Raw genomic sequence first — 25,930 nt, 5'->3', positions numbered from 1 at the left:
CTGCTGCTGCCAGGGATGAGGCATCTCTTCGGGACGGGGCGGCGGCGGGGTCTCGGTGAGGCGCTGCCCTGGGCTGAGGGCGGGTCGGGCGCGGCCGGGGCGCGCTGCTTGGGCGGCCCTTCCTTCGCAGCCGGGAGCCCCGCCTTCCGCCCCCTCCCGTGACTCCTCGGCCCCGGGAGGTTTCCTCCCGACGGGCGGCGTTTCCCTTCCCTTCCCGGAGCCGCCGTCCCCACCCAGCCCTGGCCGCCCGGAGGCCGTTATAAGCGCGGCGCGCCGAGGGCGGGAAGCTTCGCCCGCCAGGATGCGGCTCCTCGCCGGGCTCCTGCTGGCGGCGGCGGCGCTGGCCGGCCGAGGCAGCAGCAGCGGCGAGCCGGCGGCCCCTTCGGGCGCGCAGTGCCTGGGCGCCGTGTGCTACGGCTTGTTCTGGGGGCCGCGCAGCTTCGCGCAGGCCAGCGAGGGGTGCGCGGCGGGCGGCGGGCACCTGATGACGGTGCGCTCGACGGTGGCGGCCGAGGCGGCGGCGGTGCTGCTGGGCGGCCGCGCGGGCGGCGCGTGGCTGGGCCTGCGGCTGCCCGACGGCTCGTCGTGCGTGGAGCCGGCCAAGCAGCTGCGCGGCTTCCTCTGGGTGACGGGCGACGAGCGCACGGACTACGAGGCCTGGGCCCAGCCGGCGGCGCCGTCGTGCGGCCCCCGGTGCGCGCTGCTGAACGAGCGGCTGGGCTGGGAGGAGCGCGCCTGCGACGCCGCCGCCGCCGGCTTCCTCTGCGAGTACAGCTACCCCGGCGGCACGTGCGGCCCGCTGGCCCTGCCCGCGCCCGCCCCCGCCGTCTCCTACCTGACGCCCTTCGGCGCCCGCGAGAGCGAGCTGCTGGCCGCCCCGCCGGGCACGGCGGCCGAGGTGGCCGGCCTGGAGGCCCGGCTGGAGTGCGGCGCGCCCGGGGGCGGCGGCCCGGCGCGGTGGGGCTCGGCGGCGCCCGGCGCCTGGGACTGCCGGCTGGAGAACGGCGGCTGCCAGCAGCACTGCGTGGCCTCGCCCGACGGCCCCCTCTGCATGTGCAGCGAGGGCTACGCGCTGGGCGCCGACGGGCGGAGCTGCCTGGACGTGGACGACTGCCGGGCCGAGGCGAGCCCTTGCGAGCAGGAGTGCGTGAACACCCAGGGCGGCTTCGAGTGCCGCTGCTATGAAGCCTACGAGCTGGTCGAGGGCAGGTGCCTGCTGAAGAGTCGCAAGTGCGAGGAGTTAATGTGCGAGCACGAATGTGCAGACGTCGAGGGAGAGTATGGGTGCATCTGCTCTGAAGGATATGTGCCCAATCCCCAAATGCCGAATAGGTGTGTGATGTTCTGCAATGAGACCAGCTGCCCAGCTGAGTGCGACCCCCACACCGGGGACACCTGCTACTGTGCAGATGGCTTTATCTTGGTAGACGACCAAGATGGGACAAAGGCCTGCGTGGATATTGATGAGTGTGATTCTGGAAGTTGCCAGAAACTGGAGTGCATTAACGTGCCAGGCAGCTATATGTGTCTCTGTCCAGGTGGGCAGTTGTGCAAGGAACCACCAGATGAAACAGAGTACTCTGGTGATGCTGAAACTTATTCCACACCCTCAGTTCCCTCCTTTATCCCACCCAAGGAGGAAGATGCTGGCAGAAGCCAAGGGGTATTGATTGCTATCATTGTTAGTACCACATTGATGGTTATAGCGTTAGTAGCGATTTTGTGCTACTTGGTGAAAAAACGCTGCACTTTACCCACCGTAATGGATTACAAATGTCAGCAACCCGAGACTGGGGTGCCATTGCAGCAAGTAGTCACCCCAAGCAGCGCCTCTTCCTGACGGAAAATGTGGACCTTCACATGTGAGGGAAAGAAGTGGGAATGGGGGAGAGCTAAATTATTTGAATACTGGATGGGAAATGCCTGCGAATTCCCCTCGGAACCGCTGTGCAAACACCGCTTCTTGAGAGTGGTCCTACAAACGCCATGCATTGAGGTCAATGTCAGTGTGTGACACTTTCCTGTACATGAATCCCAAGGCGAGAGAGAATGCACAGCTGGAGGGCGACTGGACTGCATTCAGCTCTAGGACTTCTGCTCCAACTGCTTTTTCTCCAGATGCAGCATTCATGATTTCTTTTTCTCTCTCAACCAGACATGGAACTAACGGTGCCTTTCTTCTAAAAATGACTTTTTGTTAGTTTTGAAAACTTGGTTACCTAAAATAAAAAATAATAAAAAGGGGCTGTATTTTATTAGCATTGATACTGATCTATTTTCAGTCTGCTTCATGCATCTGATAAAAGGTGTTTGCTACAAAGCTTATGCCAGCCACATCAACCACTTAGGATACAGAACTACTGTGCAACTCTCAATTTATTTTAATGGTCACTGTGTCAGTAGAACTTCTAATTAGGATCAATGTGTAGTTTTTATGTGGCAGGAGCAGTTTTGCATATTTGCAGTTAAGAAGGTGTGTTTTATGTAGCAGCAACATTAGGAAGCTCCCTTCCACTGAGTCAGATCGTTGGTCTATCTCAGTGGTTCCCAATTAGGGGTCAGAACGCACCCAGTGGATTCACGGCCCCATCCCTTGCCCCCCCCCCTTTGGTCATTTTTGCATGGTAATATCACAGATTTTATGGTCTTTTTTAAGTAAACCTAAAAACCTTTGCTTATTAGGGGCTCCCCCACATTTTGTTAAAAAAATGCTTTGCAGAGGTAACTACCATAGAGTTATCAAAATTTTCAAAAGTAGGGGGTCCATGCCTTGGCTTTTGAAAAATAGGGGGTCCTCCATAATTACCTAACTGGGAACCACTGGTCTATCTTATTCATTATTGTTTGCACAGAGATTCAGCGGGCCGCGGAGCTCTGCCATACTTCCCCCCTCATCCCAGTGAAATATCTGTTTTACAATCTCATTTTCAGGCTGTGGGGTTTTTTTGTTTTTGTTTTGCAAAACAACAAATTATTTAACATTGGCAAATTCAGAAACATAATCTGTAGTTATTCAAACATTTATTTTGCTGAACTGAATTCTTTTGTCTTCATCCTATTTTCTTTTCCATTGCAAAATTTTCACTGATGTCTTTGAAAGTGGGTTCAATGATACTTGCTTCTCAGTATCATGGTGGGGAAATCTGTATTATGGTGTTTAATGTCCTCATTTCGGACTTTTTTTATTAAAAAGGTGGTAAAAAAGACTTCAGATCCAATTTTAAAACCAGTTCCATATCAAATCAAGCCTAGAGCATTAAGTTAAGTGCTTCACATTGGAAGAGCTGAACACAAATCTGAACTTCAACAGGACCCTGAAGAAGTCTGCTTTAAAGATTTATCTCATCTGTGCCTTTTGTGAGTTATGACTCCAGCCTCACACTGTGTTCTTGGTAAAGAGTGAACAATCCTACAAAAACTCTAGCTGAGTTTAGACTTTTTATTTGCTTGGCACAGTTCTGACTAAACAACCTTGATATTTCCGATTGTGTTAAAATGTGACTTTTTTAAAAAATGAAAGTGAGTGGGAGAGGTGTTTTTCATCAGCTGTTTTGTAAACTTCATAGTTGCAAGTTTTTATTCAGAGAGCCAAGTATTATTTAGAGAGCCAGTGTGGTGTAGTGGTTAAGAGCGGTAGTCTCGTAATCTGGGGAACCGGGTTCGCGTCTCCGCTTCTCCACATGCAGCTGCTGGGTGACCTTGGGCCAGTCACACTTCTCTGAAGTCTCTCAGCCTCACTCACCTCACAGAGTGTTTGCTGTGGGGGAGGAAGGGAAAGGAGAATGTTAGCCGCTTTGAGACTCCTTAAAGGGAGTGAAAGGCGGGATATCAAATCCAAACTCTTCTTCTTCTTCTTCTTCTTCTTCTTCTTCTTCTTCTTCTTCTTCTTTATTTATGGGATATATATCATTTCAGAATAATGGTTCCATCCCATGGGTGAATAATAAAATTTATATGAAAAGTACAATAGCCTTCAGACGCTGGACACAGGCTTGTGTGCCAGTCTACCATATTTCACTTGACTGAGGCTGCAGTCCCGTCACATCTGGGAGTAAGCCTCACCCAATTCAGTGGTACTTCCACCTGAGTAGGCTGGGTTAGGATTGCAGCCTGATGCATGGAATAGCCAGCCTCCCCGCAACTGGTCTGTACCATTATGAAAAACATTCACAAATATAAGTTAAATAAAACCACGTTAGCTTGATGCCTATCCTTGATTAATAATGCTGTGATTGTGACAATACTGATTATACAATAATGGTTCTATAATATGATAAAATTTCTAAGGCCACAACTGTATGCTCGCCTGGAAGGAAGTCCTGTTGAACTTAATGGGGTTACTTTTGAGTAGACACATGGGACTGCACTGTTAGTATTAAGAAGAAACAGGGTGATAATCCAGCAACATTTCATTTATGGCTGATGCTGAACTGGTTTTTACTGCTAGGTGAATCAACAAAAGCTTTAGTTTGTTGATCAGTGGAGACAAATTTAAACTGGTGGGGTTTGAGTTTACATTTTATTTTAAGGTTACTTTAAAATAAGTGAAAAAGAAATAAGAGAAATAAGAGGAAAAAATACTGTACTATGGTAGATATGAACTTTTCCGCTAATAAACATGACTTTAAAGCTTTTTTCATTTATATTATGTAATATAAGCATCATAGGTGCTAGCTCCCTTGGGCCCTGGGTGCCCAAGCACCCGCAAAATTACCCATGAATTTCAGCACCCACTGCCCTGGGCACCCACAGGTGCAGAGCCACGCTGGCACTCCTGATAAGCATAATGTAGAATGAAACTAAGCACATCATCACATGAAAAAGGGGGAAATCTCAGAATTCAAGTGATACAAATCAGAATTCATGATTGTGAGAGTATTTGATTATATAATTAGCAATGGATCCCTGAGCTTTAATCATTGATTGATTCTGTGCAATAAAAAATTAATATGCTGTTAATTTCTAACAGCTAAATAATTCCAGAACTTTTTCTAAGCTATTGCATTTGTAAACATATATGGCAGAGAGGTTCCTGTGTGCTTATAGGTACCATAATTCTGCTTATATGAAGGAACGTTATCCAGGTATTAGCTGCTTTAGAAAACTCAATAGCTCAATTTAACACTGTTTTCCAAAAATTTTCTCGGGTAGTGTTAGCCTTTTTATAAAAAATCAAATTGTAAGTTATCTTCAGTATCTCAAAAAGGCACCATATTGTGGGGATTTGGTAATATTGCAGTTCATCCCTAAATTTATTCAGTTAAAGCCAATTATTAATCAACTAAAAATCTTCATTTGGTTGTTAGCCTCAATTTCATTATATACACAGATCACACCAGAAAGGCCTGTTTGTTTTTAATACCAGGATACCCAGATTTGTGACTTGCTGTGGTGTTTTTTGCGGATGCAAATCATTTTCAGTAACAAGGATCAATGTTGTAATTACTGTATTTACTTGAATCTAATGCTCACCTTTTTTGGCCAAATTATGTTTCAAAAATTAAGGTTCACATTAGGTTCAATGGCACAATTACATTTGCCAGCATATCCTTTTTTCGTTTCAAGGTTCTGAAAACTGAGGTGTGCATTAGATTCAATGGCACCTCAGACTTGAGTAAATATGGTGCTTACCTTCCTCATCTCCTTTCCCTCCCCTGGGATCTAGTTTACCTAAAAACAATATAAAATACAACCAATTTTAATAAAAATTCCAAAAAACAAAAGATAGAAAGAAAACTAATGCAAAACACTGATCAAATCTCTCCCTTTTAAAAAGAGCCCTCAGATAAGGATAACATCAAAGCAGCCAATTTGCCTATATCAAAGCAAGTGAATATAAGCATATATGAGCTCATGGTTACAACTACTACCAATTAATTGTGGGGTTATCTTGACTACCAAGATGGCATGTGCAGAGCTCCCTAGGTGACTCTTGACATCCAGCAGCAAGAACTGACTAAACCTGCATTACTGATACAGAAAAGTGACTTTACACAAGAATATGTTAGTGACTTGAAAGATGCTTTTCAAAAAGTTGAACATTGTGTGGCAAAAATGAGAGTGGAAAGGATCTAGTACTTTTCCATCCAGGAAGAAGTGACTCTGCAATTGGAAGAAATTTCCTAGCAAGAATGCAAAATGTATGTCTTAGCTAAAGAAGATTAGCTAGTCTATCCTTGCAGATATGGAAAGGCTAATTCTGCCCTTTTGTAGAGAACCTTTACACTGATTTATTGACAGAAAAGAAGGTGACTTGGCTGCAAAGGCTGGCCACCACCTCAGGAGGAAGAGGTGTTGCAGCAGACACCTTCCGAAGAGGGTCATGTCTTGGAGGAGGAATTGCCTGGAAATTCTAGTGAATGAAATTACAGTAGCTGTTATTCTTGCTGAGCTAGAGGTGCTGTGCTTTGCTCCTCCTTCCAGGAAGGAATCCAGTTTCCTCAGGGAGCATTCAAATGTTGGCAAGCTTTTCTTAGATATATATTCTCACCCCAAAACCTCGCAGCGGGTCAATGCAGCTGCTCTTGCCAGGCAGCCTTGTGGAACCAAGGTGGCGATCATATTTCTTCATTCCCCCACACTTCCTTGGCTGCACTCATTTGCTGTGTGAACATTCCTAGGTATTCTCACTGTCTGCATGGGTCATTTTATTGCAAAAATAGAAATCTTCACACACTGTCTGAAAATGTGCAGGGCAACACAAAAACTACTGAATGATGATTTGACAATGCTGTTGTCTGGATGCTTCATAAAAAGCATGAGAAGACTTCCGTGGAGGCAGTTCAAGTTAGTTGGCTGGAATATTGTTGGATGCCGGTCATGGCTGTACTATCAAAGGGCTTAAGGGTACCTCTCTGAAAAGATGGAAAACCTATTTTCTAAAACAGACATGGCTAACATGTCTCCCTTCAGATGTTATACTACAACTCCTCTCAGCACGAGGGCATTGTGTTGGCTGCTCCTGCTTTAAAGGTTCCTATGCAAGTCTTTGGGTGAAATGTCATATGATAGTAAGGCAGGAGTTAGGCAGTTGGTATTCTCTGTTTTTCTCCACCAAATGGGCAGCTGAGCATTTTGTAATGGCATTGTTTTAACAGCTGGCAGAGAAAATTTTTTTTGTAGGAAGACTGGATTTTTTTATCTTCATGTAAGCTTTGGGGTTTAGATTAGTTTTAAAACATTTGATTACAGAGAGTTAACTATTGTCTCTCTATGAATGCATGTTGGTTGTCCTGTGTGCATTGAGTTCCACCTGCCAGGCGCTTTTCTTGCACCAGCCCCACGGAAATGAGTGGAAGCTGCCTGCCTGTGCTCTCGCATATCACCCCTACCCCACTTTTCACTATATTCACAAAATGGCATACAAAAAGGAGAGAAAAGAATAAACATACGGGATAGAACATTTGAAACCTCAGAAAATAGAAAAAACGACAGCTTTCATAGTGCAAATTGTTGTTGCTAACTTATTTATACCCTGCTTTCCCCCTGATGGGACTCAAAGTAGTTTACAGATTAAAAACAAGATGCAAAGGCATCTTGAAAGTGTATTAAACAAAAGGCTGCATTGGAAGGCTGCAGTTTTGACCAGATGAGCCCCTGGGGAAGGGTGGTCTTAACATCATTTCCCATTTAAAATCACTTCACCAAACTGCTCCTCGTCCCTTTCCTGCCCCCTGAACTTCTCTATCCCCCCCCCTTACTCACCATCCAGGGCATGGGAGTAGCCAAGAGGGGCTGCCCCCTAAATCAATACAAATCTGCCCCCTAAATCTCAATACAAATCTGAGGATCTGCCCACTCCCAAACCCCTGGCTACGCTCATGGTGCAAAGGGTTGCTGGTGGTGGCACTGGGTCCACCTGAAATCCTACAGCTCCGCCGGTGGCTGAGCCATCCTCTCTCTCCCCCTTCCACTTGACCATTTTTCTCCACAGGCATTTGGAGGGGGGTGGGGATTTCCTTGTGCATTTCCACTGACCACAAAAAAAGCATTTTTAGTAAAAATAAAATAAAATAAAAGTTACGCTACTCTTAGATAAAAGCACACACTAGATGTTCATCTTGATCTAACACAACAACCTGTTTCCCAAAACATGCAGCACAAACAGAAAAATCTTTCCTGAAAGCCAGCCCAGCAAAGTCTATGGAAGAAAACCATAGACCACTTGCTGAAGTATCTCATCAAACTTTTAACTTGTTCAGAGTAAGCCGTTTCTTACCCTTTCTACCTCAAATTTGGCAGGGGTTCTCCCCATACTTACCACTCCCACATGACCAAGTTTCAAATTGGTCTGTTGAACCGTTTTCTAATTGTGAGCCATACAACCTACTCCCCCCCCCCACCCGATGGCTCATGCTGAACTCACCCTTAACGTGGGGCCATTACTGCATTTAAAAAATCCAAGTAGGGCTGAGTATTTGGGTGATAAATACTTGCTCAACTCACTAGTGAAATGTAGGTGAAATATTTTATTGTGAAATAATAATGGTCAAGTACTTACAATGTTAACTTAGTAGAACTGTTAAAGATGAAAAGAGAGCCAAAGACCTGCAGTGCTGACCAAAACCTGGAGTTAGTTATTTGAAGCTTGAATCCTAGAGTTGGAGGGACCAGGAAGATCACCTAGCCCAGCCCCCTTGAACTTGTAACCCTGAGAGTAACAGTCTCATGTTCTATCTCTGTCTTGAAAATCTAGATTAATAAAATTATGGGTTGGTTTTTTTTAAAAAAATGCTCTATCTCATGAGCTGTCCCTTAAGAAGCAACATTCTAAATATTTGCTGTCAGTTACTATTTGTAGCTAACAATGTTGTACAAATAATAAAGAAAAGGATCTGTTCTTAGCTGTGATCCCAGATCCTTCAGGATAGCCAGGGGTAGAATGGCACAAAAACAATACTAGGCAGATTCCTTCACTCAGTTAGTTTTTCAAGGTATGGAAAATGCCAGATTGTCAATATTTGTGACACAAAGGCACACTTTCTCATGCCTCTGGTCTATTGAAAATGTCAGCTTGTCAACATTTCCATCCACCTTAGGCAAAGATTCTGACCAATGTAGACAAAATAAGCAGATTTTCTGTTGCTAAGAAAATAAAAAATTACTGAAACACATTTTTAGTCTGCTGTTCTACCCTACAGAAGGCAAAGTTACAGAAAATAGACCAGGACTTTTAGATGCTAGACAAGTAAAACTTAGAAAAGGAAAAGTTCAATAGAAATGCTTTTCAAACTGATATTCTATCAGTAAGATAAAGTCTTCTTCAAACAAAGTGATTTTTCTTCTTGATGGCATTTCCTGTACTTTTTGTTGGCACCCGTCTGTCTCAAGAGACAATGGAGTGTGCCTCGGGGGGGGGGGGGGATCAAACTGCTGCGTTAACAGCACTAAAGTGACCTCCCTGGAACACAAGCCTGGGTAGCGTGTATGGATGTCTTGGGCTGCCCAGACCTACAAGTATATCAGGTATTAAAAATGAAAATGCCATGGGGTACTTCTTGGGCACATTGCCTAATCGTGGATCCTCTTTCTCCCAATTTAGACTTATTTTACCACATTTCCTATAGGGGTATTGTTATGTACTGAGTTGAATAGGATCCAAACTGCAGCAGTCTGATTGGTCCTAGAACAATAGGATCCAAAAGGCAGCAGTCTGATTGGTCCTAGAACAATAGGATTCAGAATGCAGCAGTCTGATTGGTCCTAGAACAATGCAGCAGTATGATTGGTTGGCAAGAACCACCCAATCATGCTCCAGATAGAAGTGAATCCACAACCTGATTGGCTTACAGTAGAATTCTGGAATTAGCCAATCATGTGCAGCCCATTGTGTAAATAATGTATATAAAGCAGATACTTTGAGGGGACTTTCATTCATTCCTCCTCACCACTATGAGCTGAATAAAGAGCATGAAATCACTTTGCGACTCTGAGTATATTTCAGTAATAAAAACTAATCACTGGTGTGGATGAAAAAAACCAGGATACAGAGTTTCAGTTGCTGCAGTGGTGCTTTGTAGTGTTAAAGTGGGTAGATCAGCCAAATATGATTTTTGTTGTTGTTGCAGTAGCCCAATTTTAGTGGCAAAGTAGACAACTGTAGACCACTATTCCAAGTGTGCCTGCCTGCCATTGTTGGAGGAGGGGGGCAGAGTCAGCTGGGTAATGTCTCCTTCTTTGTAAAGGGCAGGATGGAGAGCCTGAATAAAATTTAAAATATTAACTGATGCAAAAGAAAGAGGAGGCTTTGCCCTGCCAGACCTTAAACTTTACTATGAATCAGCAGCTTTTTGCTGGTTGAAAGAATGGCTGCTCCTTGAAAATACAGACATTTTGGATTTAGAAGGATTTAATAATGTTTTCGGATGGCATGCATATCTATGGTATGAAAAGGTTAAAGTGCACAGAATGTTTAAAAATCATATTGTCAGGAAAGCACTGTTTAATGTCTGGATAAGGTATAAAAAACCTACTTGAAAATAAAACCCCAAGGTGGTTGTCACCGATGGAAGCGAAGGCCCTGAAAAAGCTCAATATGGAGGCCAAATGGCCGAAATATTGGGAAATTCTGGAACAAGAGGGAGACAAACTGAAATTGCAGAGTTTTGAAAAACTAAAAAATAAAGTGCGAGATTGGCTTCATTATTATCAGATAATGGAGGCATATAAATTGGATAAAAAAATTGGTTTCCAGGTGGAAAAATCAAAATTGGAAACAGAATTGTTAGAACCCAAAACTAAGATTTTGTCAAAAATGTATAACTTGCTGTTGAAATGGAATACTTAGGATGAAACAGTAAAATCTGTTAAGATTAAATGGGCACAATATGTTGGACACAACATAATGATGGCTGACTGGGAACAGTTATGGACCACAGGTATGAAATTCACAGCATGTAATGCCCTAAGAGAGAATATTATGAAAATGATATACAGGTGGTACATGACACCAGTCAAGCTAGCAAAAATCTACCATCTGCCCGATAATAAATGTTGGAAATGTAAAGAAACGGAAGGCACATTCTTTCACCTTTGGTGGATGTGCCCAAGGATTAAGACCTTCTGGGAAATGATTTATAATGAAATGAAAAAGGTGTTTAAATATACCTTCCCGAAGAAACCAGAGGCCTTTCTCCTGGGCATGGTCGGCCAATTGGTGTTAAAGAGGGACAGAACTTTCTTTATGTATGCTTCAACAGCAGCAAGAATACTCATCGCAAAGTATTGGAAGACACAAGAACTACCCACTCTGGAAGAATGGCAGATGAAGGTGATGGACTATATGGAATTGGCAAAAATGACTGGCAGAATCAGAGACCAGGGAGAAGAGACGGTGGAGGAAGATTGGAAGAAATTTAAAGACTATTTACAGAAATATCATAAAATTAATGAATGTTAGAATGATGTTGGATGGAGGTTAAAGGGTTATTAGTAATAATGTGGTGAAGGAGTATGGAAAATTCGAAGGTTAAAAAGATGAAGAACTTAAGATATAATACACTAAGGTAAAGACAAGGATAAGACAGAGGGAAGGGATTTGCTGATTAAATATTTGAATTGGAATACAGAGAGGGGAGGTGTGGGGAAGTCTGGGAAACAAGCGAATGTAAGTAATATTATGAAAATGGAATTGTTTTTACTTGTTTTCTTTTTATTTTTGTATTTTTCTTTTTCTTTTTTCTATGTGAAAATCTTAATAAAATATTATTTTAAAAAAAAAAAAGGATGGAAAGCCTTTTGACCTCCACCGGCTGCCTGGCCCATAGGCACACCTAGAAAGGGACATCAGGAAAAAGTGACAGACATTAAGAAGACCAATGAGAAAATAGTGTTTCAGTGAATTGTTGATCACCAGCACATGAGAGTGTTGTGGTGCTCAGCATATAATGAGACACAGGAGTGGGGAACGTCAACATTTTAATTTGCCACAGACAACAACAACAAACTCTTGGGCTGGCACCCAGGCTAGCTTAAACAATGACAGATGCAACTGGGAATGCCTTTGACAGATGGTGACCTACATTTTAAATTGAGTTCTGATGCTGGCTGACAGCAAAGGCACGAGCAAGACTCTGCAGATGCTGGATAGCTCAGTTGCTTAGAGCCTGTTGCTGATAACGCCAAGGTTGCTGGTTTGATCTCGTAAGGGACAGCTGCCTTTTCCTGCACTGCAGGGGGTTGGACTAGATGACCCTCAGGGGCCCTTTCAACTCTATGATTCTTTGTCCCCCCAGCCCTGCAGGATTCTGGATGCACACATACATGTGCTAGCCTCTATATATGTGTTGCTATCTCTTTCTCTGGGACGCGGGTGGCGCTGTGGGTTAAAGCCTCAGCGCCTAGGGCTTGCAGATCAAGAGGTCGGCGGTTCGAATCCCCGCGGCGGGGTGCGCTCCCGTTGTTCGGTCCCAGCGCCTGCCAACCTAGCAGTTCGAAAGCACTCTCGGGTGCAAGTAGATAAATAGGGACCGCTTACTAGCAGGAAGGTAAACGGCGTTTCCGTGTGCGGCTCTGGCTCGCCAGAGCAGCGATGTCACGCTGGCCACGTGACCCGGAAGTGTCCTCAGACAGCGCTGGCCCCCGGCCTCTTGAGTGAGATGGGCGCACAACCCTAGAGTCTGGCAAGACTGGCCCGTACGGGCAGGGGTACCTTTACCTTTACTTTATCTCTTTCTCTATATTTTGGAGAAAGGCCACATTCTTAGGCAGTCCAAGTACAGGTGTGGGAGATTTTAGTTTAGTGCTGTTAATCACTTGGCAAAATGGTCAAAGCATATATCCATTTAAAGTCAGCTTGCTTGTTGCCAGACGCTGCAGAGGAAAGCAAAAAAATCTCATCAGGAGGGCGGGGGCAAATCCTTGTTGCTATCGCAGCAGTTTCTTCTGGATTTTCCACTTCACACTATTCCATTGCAGAAATATCACCTTTTAAAGCACTGAATGTGCTGTATTTGTCCTGGGAAATTGCTACTTTTTTCTGCAGGTAGCACAGCCACACCCAGCGCTATTGCAATTTGCTATCTTTTCATGGAGAATGCGGAACAGTTTCACATAGACAAAATGTATCAGCTGCCTATGCTTGCTGAGCACATGAGAAACCTCAGAACTTCAATTGCCTTTTCAAAAGCTGAGGGAGCCATTAAGGACAGGACATTCTGCTGCCTGAGGCGAAGGCCACCCCAAGCCCACGTACAGAAGCAGAAAGGAGTGGCAGAAGTTGATGATGGCAGGGAGAAAACATCCTTCGTCTTGCCCCCACTCCCTGTCTCCCAACATCAGCCGCCTGAGCCACTTGTCTAATTGTAAGGCTCAGCCCTGACAGGGTGCGAGCCACTGAGAAGTTCTCTTTAGCAGTTTCAGGTTTGGTCTTTCATTTTTTCAACAAGACATCTGTTTTTCATAATTGAAGTTAGCAAATTTTTTGGGGGGGAGGGTTGCAAATAGTTAGCCTTACTAGGGTACGCAATAGCCTGAACCAGCGCTGCATGTCCCTCTCAAGACTGACCACCCCTCCCCATTTCTTGGTCTCCTTCCTTACCGTAACCTATTATCCCCCAACAAAGCTTTCTGGGCTGGGTTCTCCTCCCCTGCCTTGTGTAAGTTTCTCCTGATATGACAGCGGAATCAGGCAGAAATATTTAGTAGGAAGATAAAGACTGCGAAGAATGGAAGGGAGGGAACATTTCCTGTTACACTTTTTGTCTGTGTTTCATGCCTGAAAGACTGTGGAAGGGCGAGTGTTTCCGGAGTTTATCTTGAGTGGCATTTAATTTGAGCCAGATACAAAAGGAACAATCAATGCTGAATCTTTTTCAGTTGGAAGAAATGACAAATCCTGCATTTTCATCACGTCTCTTCCAGCAGTATTGCTCAAAGAACAGCAAAATATCACCTCTGGGGCAACATCTGGAGAAAAGGTCAATCTTGAGAGGCCTGAGCCAACTTGAGAGCAAGAGGCACTAACCTGGTCTTGGAATTGGTGCCAAATCCATTGTTATCCTATCTTGAGGTTTCTGGTTCACTTTCCTGAGCAAAAATAGTAAACTCAGGGCATAATAACAATAGCATAATGACTTCCTCATGAACACCCATTGCACTTGGCAGAGTAATTTAAGCAAAGAGACAACAGGCCTCCACCCTTTCACTGTTGACAACGGAGGAGAGCACAAAGGGAGAGGAGGAGAGAGGGCACCTGGGAAGAATATGTGCAAGTGTAGTGACAGGTTCCCAGGGCTCATCCATACCTTCTCTTGAGCCGTATTTTGATCATATAGCACAGGGGTTGGCAAACTAAGTCCCACTGGCCAGATCAGCCCCAATTGCCTTCAAGATCTGGCCCTTGGACTGTCCATGGATCAGCGTGGGGGTTCTGTTCATTCGGGCGGCACCATTCCCCCCCCACACCGCGGTGGCGCCTCCTCCCTCCCTCCTCCAGGCTTCTACCCGTTCTGCCTAGAGGAGGAAGGGGGCTGGGCTGAGCTGGCTGAGCACTTTCACACCGTTCATCTTCCCTCCGCCACTGCCGCCCTGGTGCTCCTGTGGGCCAGAGAGCGGAGCGGACGAGCTCGCCCTGCCTACCCACGAGAAGCAGCAGCTGAGGTGGTGGTGGCAGTGGCAGCCCCTGGGAAGGTAAGCGCAGCAGGTGGGGGTGGAGGTGGGGAGGAGGACTGCTTGCTCCCCTCGCCTCTTCTTCCAGCCCCCACCCCAGGGCTGCTTCTCTGGCCCGCCACAAGGTCTGAGGGACAGTGGACTGACCCGTGGCTAAAAAAATTTGCTGACCCCTGATATAGCACACCGACTAATTCCCCTGGGTCCAATAATTTTTCTGGTTGTTCCATGGCTGAGCCTTGTGAAAATCTGATCTTATCCACTGAACAGAAGCTCGGTTAAGCAAATCTCTCTTTGGATTATCTGTGCAACTGGTAAGATCCAACTCAGTGGGAATGATTGGATTTCCACAAGAGGCAGCCATGGAAGAAAACCAGAGCAGTTCTCCTTCCAAAATTTGGCAGAAGGGGCCAATGCGCCTGCAAAGTCTGGGCTGTCTCTGTCCAGGGAAGGGAGCAACGAGCACAACAGCCCAAGATGGTGGGTGGCATTCCATGCCACATTGGAAACTTACAACTGCAGCGATGGAAGGGAGGGAAATGGATTAATGAGCACCCTTACATTGTGAATCTGTTCCTTCTGGAGAGCTCAGTTTAGCATTAGCCCAGGGAGAAGATCCATCCACTAAGAGAATCTCCATCTTGCCCGGAATCATTACATTATTTTATAATGTATATTTTGGAGAATTTCTTTTATTTATATTTGGAAGTTCTTGAAAAGAAGCTGACATAAAAGAACTAATTTATTGAAATCGATAATACTCGCATTTTATGTACCCCACTTAAGAGAAATATAAATCCTGCTAAATAAAAAAGAAAGGAATGGAAGTCACTGAGCTCTGGAAATGCCCCTGGGGGTGATGAAATCAAGCAATCAAGGCATGAGACTGGTTGAAATTTGCAGGGTGGAAACGCTGTATCTTTCCACAAAGTTTCAGGCTTTCTTTGTCTATCCTCTTGGTTTCTTTTCTCCTAAACATGTATCTACTTTCTGCTCAAAGATTTGCCTTTTGTGTGACACTCCAACCAAGCACCTAATTTCTGAAGTAACACTTGCCCTTTCTCTGCAGTCTAATCCTGTGTTTGCTCAGAGTTCAGTGGGTCTTACTGAGCAAAAGTTTGTAGCCCTTGTTATACTTGACCAAAGAAAGCAGGCTGTGGTGTGTGTGTACCCACCCCACCTTCCACTGATCCCTGGGGTGACTGCGAGCTGTAATTGAACTCAATGGGACTTGCTTCATAGAAGATATGCATAGAATTTCAGCCTTAGTTGCTTTCCTTATTGCACTCATACCAGTTTGTGAAAGGACCTAATTAGTCTGTGAAAATCTTAGAATCATTAAGATTTCTTCCCATGGAGGCAGCAAGCTGTTGCTTACCTTTGTCACCAAAAGTCCTTTGCCAGAGTTCAGCAGCCACCCACTGCCCTCTCCACAGTGACGCATGAAGGCACGCAGGCCTATCAATTTCTTACAGGATGTGCTGCCAGAGCTCATGTTTTTAAAACACAATTTTATGATCTCAGTTCTCGGATAACAAACGACCCCACATATTGTGTGGATGGAAATCTCATGAGATTGAATTCCTCACTTGTCTGAAACATTTTAACCTCTGAGGCAAAAACCTCATGCTGGGACTATGATCCCATGGATAAACATTCCACAAATCATTTGAACATTTTAATAACTGCAAGTTTAATCATCCAGATGATGATTAAAATGTACTTGACCCCAAAACACACTTGAACAAATTCAGGCAAGAGGTCTTTCACAATGTGAATACTACTATTATCACTGTTATTACATTCAGTATTCAAACTGTAATGTACACCATTCTGACTATCCGGGGTGAGGCTCTGCCATAGTCTGCTCACGTGATTAATATGGGGTGTGCGGTGGAAGGCCTCTGTCAACAAGGGATGTGACCCGGAGAGGATAACATGACAAGGGCGGGTGGGGTTTTCTTTCTCCATGCGCCAAGTTTTAGTTAGAAAGAAATATTTTAAAATACACAAAGAGAACTGTTAAAGCAGAGGTCTTGGGAGGAAATTAATACAAACGGCACAAATAAGCATATTTTCTATTTCCAAATTTCAAAGGAGAGTGCCCACCTTTGTAACGGAAGAGGAAGGTATTGGCAGGGGAACTCTGAGGTCGCTGCTAGAAAGGAGAAGGGGGGGGGTGAGCTGAGCTGGAAGTGGTCTGGGAGCTGGAGACAGAGTGACCTGCTTGCTGGGTGCTGGATCCAAAGCTGTGTCTAATGGAGAAGCAAGATGTGTTGGGGAGTTGATGCTATGAGCTCCTCCATCTTATGCTCGGGTTGTATATATGAGACAGTACAACAGCCCTGCAAGATTATCAACTGCTTTTATCCAGCAGTGGCTTCATGAGGGGAGGGGGGCAGAGCAGAGTGCTGCAACCCATCAGAACATACCTGCAAGCAGCACCCCCAAACTGCAGACCTGCTCCTTAAGGAGGAATACAACCCTTTCCAGGGCTGGCAATAGGCCCATTTCTGGGACATAGGAACCACTCCTCCTGATGTCCTGATACAACATTGGGACATTGTGTGTGCAATTCTCCCCCCCCCCCCCCCGATCTCCCTCACAAATCAGTGCCTCTGAACCACTGTAACACAGTGCCCTGATTTTCCATCCCACAGAACTGGTCCAGGAGGATACCATGGTCAGTGGTACCAAAAGCTGCAGAGAGATCGAGAAGCAGCAGCAACTTCACACTGCTCTTTTATTGCTCTTGGTAAAGGTCGTAATCTGGACGACCAAGGATAACTCAGTCGCATCATCCGGCCTAAGACCAGACTAGAATGGGTCTAGCTAATCTGTGACTTCCAAGAATGCCTACAGTTGCCACACCAGGACTCTCTCCAACACTCTCCCTAGGAAGCAGGTATTCGAAGCTATTTAGTCTAAATCATGGGGTCCAGAGCCAGTTTCTTTAAGAGTGGTCATATCACTGCCTCTTCCAAGGACCACCCGCTCTTACAATGAAGGATTAACCACACTCTGAACCCAACCAGTCCATCACTCTCTTCTATATTTAAGAGGGAAGGGGTCGAGAGGCACACATTGGGTGTATAGGCACAAGCACCTTACTCTTCCTGCAGATGGGCATGTGATTAGCTAAACCCACCGATCAACAAATGAGTAATTCCTATAAATGAACTCGGGAAAGGCCAGTATTAAAATTGCCATCCATCATACCATGTGAATGATTTGCCATTTGCAGCTTAAGGGGAAATTCTTAGCAAAATCACAGGCAGTTAAGTAAGGATGTTGGCTGATTAATACGTTCATCAAAACCAGTAATGAAATGAAAATGACCCTGGGATCACAGCAATGGGTGGCTGGGATTTGCAGAGACACCAGAACTCCATTTAATTGCCATGGTGCTTCTCATGGAATTATGGGAGTAAAGAAAGACAAGCAGTTCCATTCTCTGAATGCTGCTCTTTCACAGCTTAAACATGGACCATGTTCCTTCTCCTCTTTATTGAGATGACAGCTGATGGGCTGGATAATTAGATTTGCATGACGGCACAGGAGGCCACCACCTAGCTGAAGCTAACCAGTACCTGAATGGGTGATCACCTGGGAATTACATGCAGGGTGTCTTGGGGTCCGTAATGGAATAAAGGTGATTTTATATCCTCATTTTAAAGGTTAATATAGGTATATAAAGGCAGTATGTATTTGAATAGAATTTAAGCCTCACGCAGAGGAAGGGAAGGGGGAATAAACTTGTTCCTTAAAAGGGCTGCCTAACAGTGGTGGTTTGATATCAGCCCAGGGATTGAAAACAAAAAGCCCTTATTGTGCGACCCACCTAGGAATAAGTTGGGACCTACCAGAATCAAAGAATTGTAGAGTTGAAAGGAACCCCAAGGGCCTTCTAGCCTAATTCCATGCAATGCAGGAATCTTTTGCCTACTGTGGGGCTTGGACCCATGACCTTGAGATTAAGAGTCTCATGCTCAACAGACTGAGCTATCCCAGGACTCTCAGAGGAGCATGAGCCATGCTTTCATAAGCACTGCCTCCCCACAGAAGCTGCTGAATTCATAGCTCAGTGGTAGAGCATCTGTCTGGCATGCTGGAGGTCCCAGGTTCAGTCCTGAACATCTTTAGATAAGGCTGGGATAGACTTCCTGTCTGAAACCCTGGAGAGTCGCTGCCAGTCACTGGAGACAATAGGGAGCTAGGTGGACCACTGGTCTGACTCAGTACAAGTCAGCTTCCAGCATTCCTGCATTTCCTGCAGATGCCCCCTGCCCCTGCCTGAGTTTTCTGGTGTAATGCGTACATTTAGTGTGAATGCATGTTATATCATGCCTTGTGTCTTTAAAAAAGAATTCTTAACCATCACAGAATTGTGCTTTGATTGTTAATGGTCATAAGATTGGTACTGTACTAATAAGTCACAAGGCTCACAATCACAATCAGCCACAAGACGTGAAGTATCTGGCCCAGATTCCTGCTGTTTTGTAAGCAGGTCATTTGCAACAGCCCCTTGGGCTCTCTCTGCCTGCAACTGTCAACAGAGCGTTCTTTTCATGGTAATGCTGCCTTTGGAACTTAAACAAAATAGATTTTGTCATTATCACACAAAATACAAAAGCCAGCTGAGAGATTAGATTTCATAACAGGTTAACATTCAAAGTATAAAGTCATGGAGAACAATTGCATGACTAACCATGGAACCAAACGCAAGGCAAGTTCAGAATGGATCTTCAGCCAGATGGGCGGGGTATAAATCATCATCATCATTCACACTTTATTGATTATCTCTTGAACTTATTACAGGCTCAATCCCAAATGCCACACAGAATGTAAGTGTGTAGCTATTTAAAGAGTGACACATAGGTACATCGGAACCAATGACAGACTCACAGGGATATCAGAATTGTAACACCACTTATTTGCCTACAGGGAACTTAGAAAGTTAATAGCTGGTCAACAGTCTCAGTCAGTTTTATTGCACATAGCCAAAGGCTGCCGCAATGTACACAGAATTATTTGACAATTAAAAGAAAATATACTGAATTGGTAAAAAAAGACTTAAAACATTTATATTATTAAAACATTACGTACTCTAAACAAAGCTATAAAAGTACCCCAATGTACAAATAAAAACATTAAACAATAAAATTCATAAGCTAAAATCATCACATGGTCACTATTGTTAAAAACAATATCAATTAATACAGTGTGCAATTTATACTCCGAGTTTGCTGACAAAGATAGAGCATAGCCTGAGGTAGATAGATAGGATCAAATAAATTCATCTCCTTTACAGTTAATGGCTACCTTGGCTATATAATTTGCTCTAATTTTCCTAGCCGCAGTTGCAAAAAGTGCTACCCGCCAGGTCACATACTTATCTGTGTCTGCAAGGAGATACAACATCATATCAAGGGGGTTCTGGCCAGGGGACCCTGTCATTATAGGTACCAAAAATCTTTTTCTTGCATCATTATATAACGGACAGTGCAAGATATAATGCATAAGGTCCTCTACTTCAGAACATCCCCTAATGCAAACACGTTCGTTTTTTTGTATGCCTCTATGTCTCCCATCTCTATAAGCAGAGCTTATTGTATTTAGTCGTAGCTCTGTAAAAGCTTTTTGAAGCTGTGCAAAAGTCAATTCATTAAAATAAGATATGTGTTTATTGACCTCTCTAAGTTTAAAATACAATGGGGCACATGTAGATGTGCACATAGAGTTTAGATCGTTTTTAGTTGCCACTGCCCTTTTGGTTCGTTTAAAAATATTTTTCTGTGAATATAAGGGGAGTTCTTTAATCTCAGTCACTGAGAGATCATATTTGCCCATCAGTTGGGCAGCATGATGTACCCAGTTTTTAAGGGGTAATCCATTTGAGAGCTCAATCAGGCATTTTTTGGTAGCCTACTGTTGTCCATCTGTTGAACTCTAAACCAGTAACAGAGAATTCTTTTATCTATTTGGCTCTCTATGCTCAACATGCGAGTTTCCAACCTGACCATGGCAGATTGCACGTCTTTGGGTAAACCTAAAAGAACTCTTAAAAATAATTCTGTGGGGGTTCCAGACTGGAGACCTTTGAGGTACCCCAAACCTCTGCACCATATAAAATCTGGGCCATTGTTTTTGCTTTATACACAGATAGAGCTGGGTTGACCAGATTTCCACCTTTACATGCAGTGAATTTTAGAATGGCTTTTGCTGATTTAAAGGCTTGCAATTTAATATTGGATAGCTGTGTATTCCAAGATGCCGTTTCTGAATAAATCAATCCCAGATATTTAAACGTATTTACTTGGTTTATGATGTGTTCATCCAGGAGCCAAACGTGCTTTTTAGAACGTTTCCCAAATACAATGACCTGCATCTTATCATAGTTTATAGATAAAGCATTCCTCATGCAATATGAACTTAATTTTGCAAGCAGCCGTCTCAGGCCCACCTGGGTTCTAGATACGAGTACTAGGTCATCAGCATACATTAAAACTGAGAGTTTTTGGTCAAGAATTGTGACAGGGGCAAACTGTAGACCCTCCAGTTCTTTAACCATGTCATTAATATAAAAATTGAACAGGAAAGGTGCCTAAATGCATCCCTGTTTGACTCCAGTAGTGGTCTTAATTCTAGTGGTGAGATGGCCAGCCAGATCCACCTTTACTTGTATTGATGTGTCAGTATATAATGTTTTGATGAGAAATAATAGACAGAGGTGTATATTTGTCTTTTCCAATTTTTGCCACAATGCATGTCTTGGGACCGTATCAAAAGCTGACTTTAGATCGATAAAAGCAACATATAATTTTTGCTTCAAATTGTGGATGTATTTACATAGCAGAAAGTTCAGCACAAAGCACTGGTCCAATGTGGATTTCCCTCTTTGGAAACCTGCCTGGACTTCAGATATCACCTTATTTGTATCTGCCCATTCTTCTAGTCTCCCAAGAAGGAGCCTGGCATATAGTTTGGAGGCTACATCTAACAAACTAATGGGTCTATAATTGGCAGGCTTTTTCTTATCGCCCTTTTTATATATTGGGGCAATTATACTCAACTTCCACCCTTCAGGTATACGACCTGAGCTGTTAATGTATGAAAACAATTTTGCAAATATGGGTGACCAGAAATCAGGTCTTATCTTATAGATCTCCATTGGGATCATGTCTTCTCCTGGAGCTTTATTAGCTCGTTGGCTTGCGATTAGCCTCTTAATCTGATTGGGCGTGACGTCTGGCCATTCTGGCAGTTCTGATAACTGAGTATAGTAAACTTGTGGGGGTAGGTCAGGACAGGGACCATATATTTCTGTAAAATATGTCACCCAATCCTTTCCTTGGACAGATGCTTCTAACGAGTAGCCCAGCCCATTTGTGCCTTGGGCAACCAGATGCCAAAATTTCCGTGAGTCCTTCTGAAGTGCTGCATCTCCCAATTCTTTCCACTGTTCATAATATATTTGTTTCTTGCTTTTAAGTAATAATTTATAGTTCTTTCGTAACTGGGCTACCTCAGCTTGTAGGGCAAGATTGTGCTTATTCTGTTTTAACTTCAATTTTCTAAGTACCCTAGCTAGGCATTTTTTGCTATTCTGACATTCCTTATCAAACCAAGTCTGTCTCTTAAACTTTTGTTTTTTATCACACTAGCTGTGGTCATCAGTGGGCGCATTCGGTTGATTATGTTCTCATAAAGTCCAATTACGTTTCCTGTTTCTAACAACATTTCCCCCTTTAATAAAGCAAATTCATGGGATCTGAATCATTTTTTCTTGGACCTGTGCATTCCATTTTAACCTTCTATTTCCAAGTATCAGATATTCTGTTTCATCCAATAATTTAGGAAAGGCAGGAGAAAAGAATAATGTCAGAGATAACTCAAGTGGAAAGTGGTCACTTTCAGCTCTGGGAATTATCCTGAAGGTATCTCGGTTAACTGGCACATTATTAGATGTTAGGATATAATCTATGGTGCTAGTAAATCCTCTGGGGGAGATAAAAGTAAAATAACCCTCTTGATCCCCTTGACCGTGCCCATTGCATAACAAAAGGTTATGCTTTATTATAAGTTCACAAAGATGTTTCCCAGCGCGATTAGAGGTGGTGTCCATTGCTGCCCTCTGACAGATTTCAGGTTCGTCCTCCAAGTTTAGACCAGATAATATTGTATTTTGTGGGGAAACAAGGCCGATCCGGGCATTGAAGTCGCCTCCCAAGATAAACCGAGGGTTAGGTGACAGAGAGTCTATACTTTCGAGTAGTTGGTCAAGTTTATCCCAATATGATCTCAGTTCCCCACAAGACTTTACTGGAGGTATATACACACATATGCAATAAGTATTTCTCAGGAGACTATCAGAAAGGGACAACACTAAAAAAATAGGGGTGGTCAACAAGGGACACTGTTGAATTGATACATTAAGAGAGGTTGACACCAGCACCGCCAGCCCCCCACTAGGCCTTCCATACTTTACAGTTTTAAGAGCTGGTTGAGTGTAACTTGTAAAACCCTGTAATTCAACCATAGTGCCCTCTTTTGCCCAGGTTTCTTGAAGAAAGATAATGTCATGTGTTTGTAGATAAGAACAGAAATCACTGTCTTGGATCTTGTTCATCCACCCTGTTACATTCCATGAGAGAAGTTTAATTGTTTTACAGTAATTTACTCTTAGTCAATTGTTGGCCGATGTGCTCTCGGAGTTTACCAGTTTTTGAGGCAACAGGTTATTGCTAATGCTAGTGGAATAATCCAGATGTTCAATTATTTCAGTCATCGTACATAAAGTACTCACATTTGTAATCACTGGGCCTTTTCTTTGCAAATTGTTTGCCAATGGGGATTTCTTGGGTGTGTTTCCTGACTCCTCCTCTTCTAAGTATCTCATCTTTGTCCAATACTCTGGTGGTTCTATAGTTATCATTCTGTTGTGGTCATTGGATCTATTATCAATCTCTGCCTCCGGTTCTTTAATCTCTTTCAATGTCTGGCTCATAAGATCAAGCCTCTTGATAACTGTTTGTTGCTCTTCCTGAGGGAGATTCCTAAAGGAGCTGAGAAAATCCTCTTCCAAAGGATTTACAGAGTGCTCAGATTCCTGAAGATGATTGTCTAGAGGAATCGGCTGTTCCTTTTGGCTCACCTGGTTATTTTGATGTTGGGCATGATCCTGCGGATTCAACTCAGGCATGTCTGCTTCCTCCCCACCTGTCAAGTTTTTTTGTGATGTCATTACTTCCATTGGGGATCCGGGCTTTGGTTTTGTGAGCCCCTCTGAAGCAGCAGTCCTCATCTTACATAAGGGTGCAACAATAGAATTGTGAAATACCTGGGTTGGAAAAACTCCTCTGCTTGACAATCTGAATTTCAGCTTGTGAATTAGTGAGGGCTGTCTAGTAGAGGAAAAAGTTAACATAATTTTTTGGCTTTGATTTGTGGTACTCAAGAGTTCAGTCCTAACAAGGTCGATCTCTGTAAGTCCAATGCCAAGTAAGTCTGATAAATGTCGTTTGGAACGCTGGGCACCTTTCCAGCTAGGAGTTTGATCTGGCCTTCCACAAATTGTCATGCAGATCTTTTTTGGTTGGAAGATTAAATAAGAAGAGTTTGTTTTAAGAGCCTCTGCACGTTCTATGTTGAGCTTAGGGGTCTGCTCTTGTCGCCAATTTCCTTTGGTACTATGGTGTTCTGTTGATGCCTGCTTGTTATTAACTGATAAACTGTGGACCTCTTTGGATAACTGGGTTATTTGAGAGGCAATACCTCTAATTTGCTGGAAGATATGCTCAACCGTTCTTGCAATTAGAGTTAATTGGGTGCTCTCCCTACTTGTTATTCCTTCCTCTCTGAGGAGCGCAGGATCAGCTTGCCCCATTGCTGGATCCAGTTCCACGCTCTCACCTTGAATACTCTCCCCACACTCACAATCATCTTCAAGAGGAGAAAATCGGTTTTTTGTTGGAACTGTAAAAGCAGATTTGTTTAAAAAGTCCTCTATTTTAGATTGTTTGGGAACCGGTGAGAAGAAGAAGAAGAAGAAGAGTTTGGATTTGATATCCCGCCTTTCACTCCCTTTAAGGAGTCTCAAAGCGGCTAACATTCTCCTTTCCCTTCCTCCCCCACAACAAACACTCTGTGAGGTGAGTGGGGCTGAGAGACTGTGACTGGCCCAAGGTCACCCAGCAGCTGCATGTGGAGGAGCGGAGACGCGAACCCGGTTACCCAGATTACGTGACTACCGCTCTTAACCACTACACCACACTGGCTCTCCAAGAGAGAGCTACATCCTCTGGGTCCCTGTGGCGTTTACTAGCAGGCATAGCGTCACCGTGGGGAGTAAACAAGGAGAGGTTTCCCCAACCAAAAAAGAGAGAAAAGAATAGAAAGTGCTCAGTTTGTTCAATTTAAGAGCTTCTCTGTGTGGAGACTGCGAGGAGTTTCAGGGACAAAGTATAGAAGGGAGTTGGCGGTTAATAGCTAGCAGCTGGCGGCCTGCCCAGGATGCTTCACAGAACTTGCCCAGGATGTTTCTCATAGCATAGACAAGAAGGTGCTGTTAGACTCTCAGTAAGTTAAAAGGTAGAGAAGTAAAAAAGGAAAAATTACTTCCCTGGGTGGCAGTCAATGCTAATTACAGTCCTGTTATCTGCAGAGCTCCGAAGCCTGCTTGCTAAGCCGTCGCCATCTTGGACCCCCTCCCCTCCAGCTGGTCAACGATGACCTGGTTATTAGGAAAAACTGAAAATGGGACTGTCAGGGCTGGCTCCGGGTCCCAGCTCACCAAGGACCAACGCTAGCCGATAGTACAGTATCAAAGTCTTTATTGAAGAATAGTCTCCATTTACAAGTCTCAGCGTCCCAGCCCTACGTCTGGACTTTAGACCGGCGAAGCTCTGTCTGGATCTCCACCCCCTGTGCACCAGTTTAAGACTCTAATCTTACTCCACCTCTTCCTTCTCTCTCTCTTCCTCTGGGTCTTACTACCCCCCGGGGTCTCATTCCTCCTGGACTCTTCCGACGCAGAGCTTGACCCCTCTGACTCCTCCCCTTCTCTTCGGCGGGCTTTAGGACCTGGCTCCCTACCCGGGCTGCCCACCTTGCCGCCCTCCTGTACATTTGAACTTGGCGCGCGCGCGCGTTTTACTTTCCGGATGACCGTTTCCTCGCTCCCTGACGAGGGTGTGGCCACTCCTGCCTCACGTTCTCCCTCTGCCTGCGCGCTCCCTGATCCCGATGCCTTGGACTCCTCCCCCCTACTGCACTCTGGGGGGGACGCTGGTCCGGATTTCCAGCTGCTACTCTCTGAGTCCCC

At 44.4% G+C, this 25,930-nt stretch overlaps 1 protein-coding gene across 1 annotated transcript; it reads left to right on the top strand.

Moving 5' to 3' along the window:
- On the top strand, window positions 1-2,255 carry THBD (thrombomodulin). The gene is given in 2 exon segments (XM_083451767.1): window positions 1-96; window positions 98-2,255. Coding segments are annotated over 2 exon segments (1,824 nt in total). The 5' UTR covers window positions 1-15; the 3' UTR covers window positions 1,841-2,255.
- The last annotated feature ends 23,675 nt before the right edge of the window (window positions 2,256-25,930 follow it).

This window comes from Podarcis tiliguerta, assembly GCF_965153285.1.
Source record: "Podarcis tiliguerta genome assembly, chromosome: 7".
In the NCBI taxonomy this organism is placed as follows: domain Eukaryota; kingdom Metazoa; phylum Chordata; class Lepidosauria; order Squamata; family Lacertidae; genus Podarcis; species Podarcis tiliguerta.
Note: the sequence above shows the minus strand (reverse complement) of the source record. Positions and strands in the feature narration are given on the sequence as shown.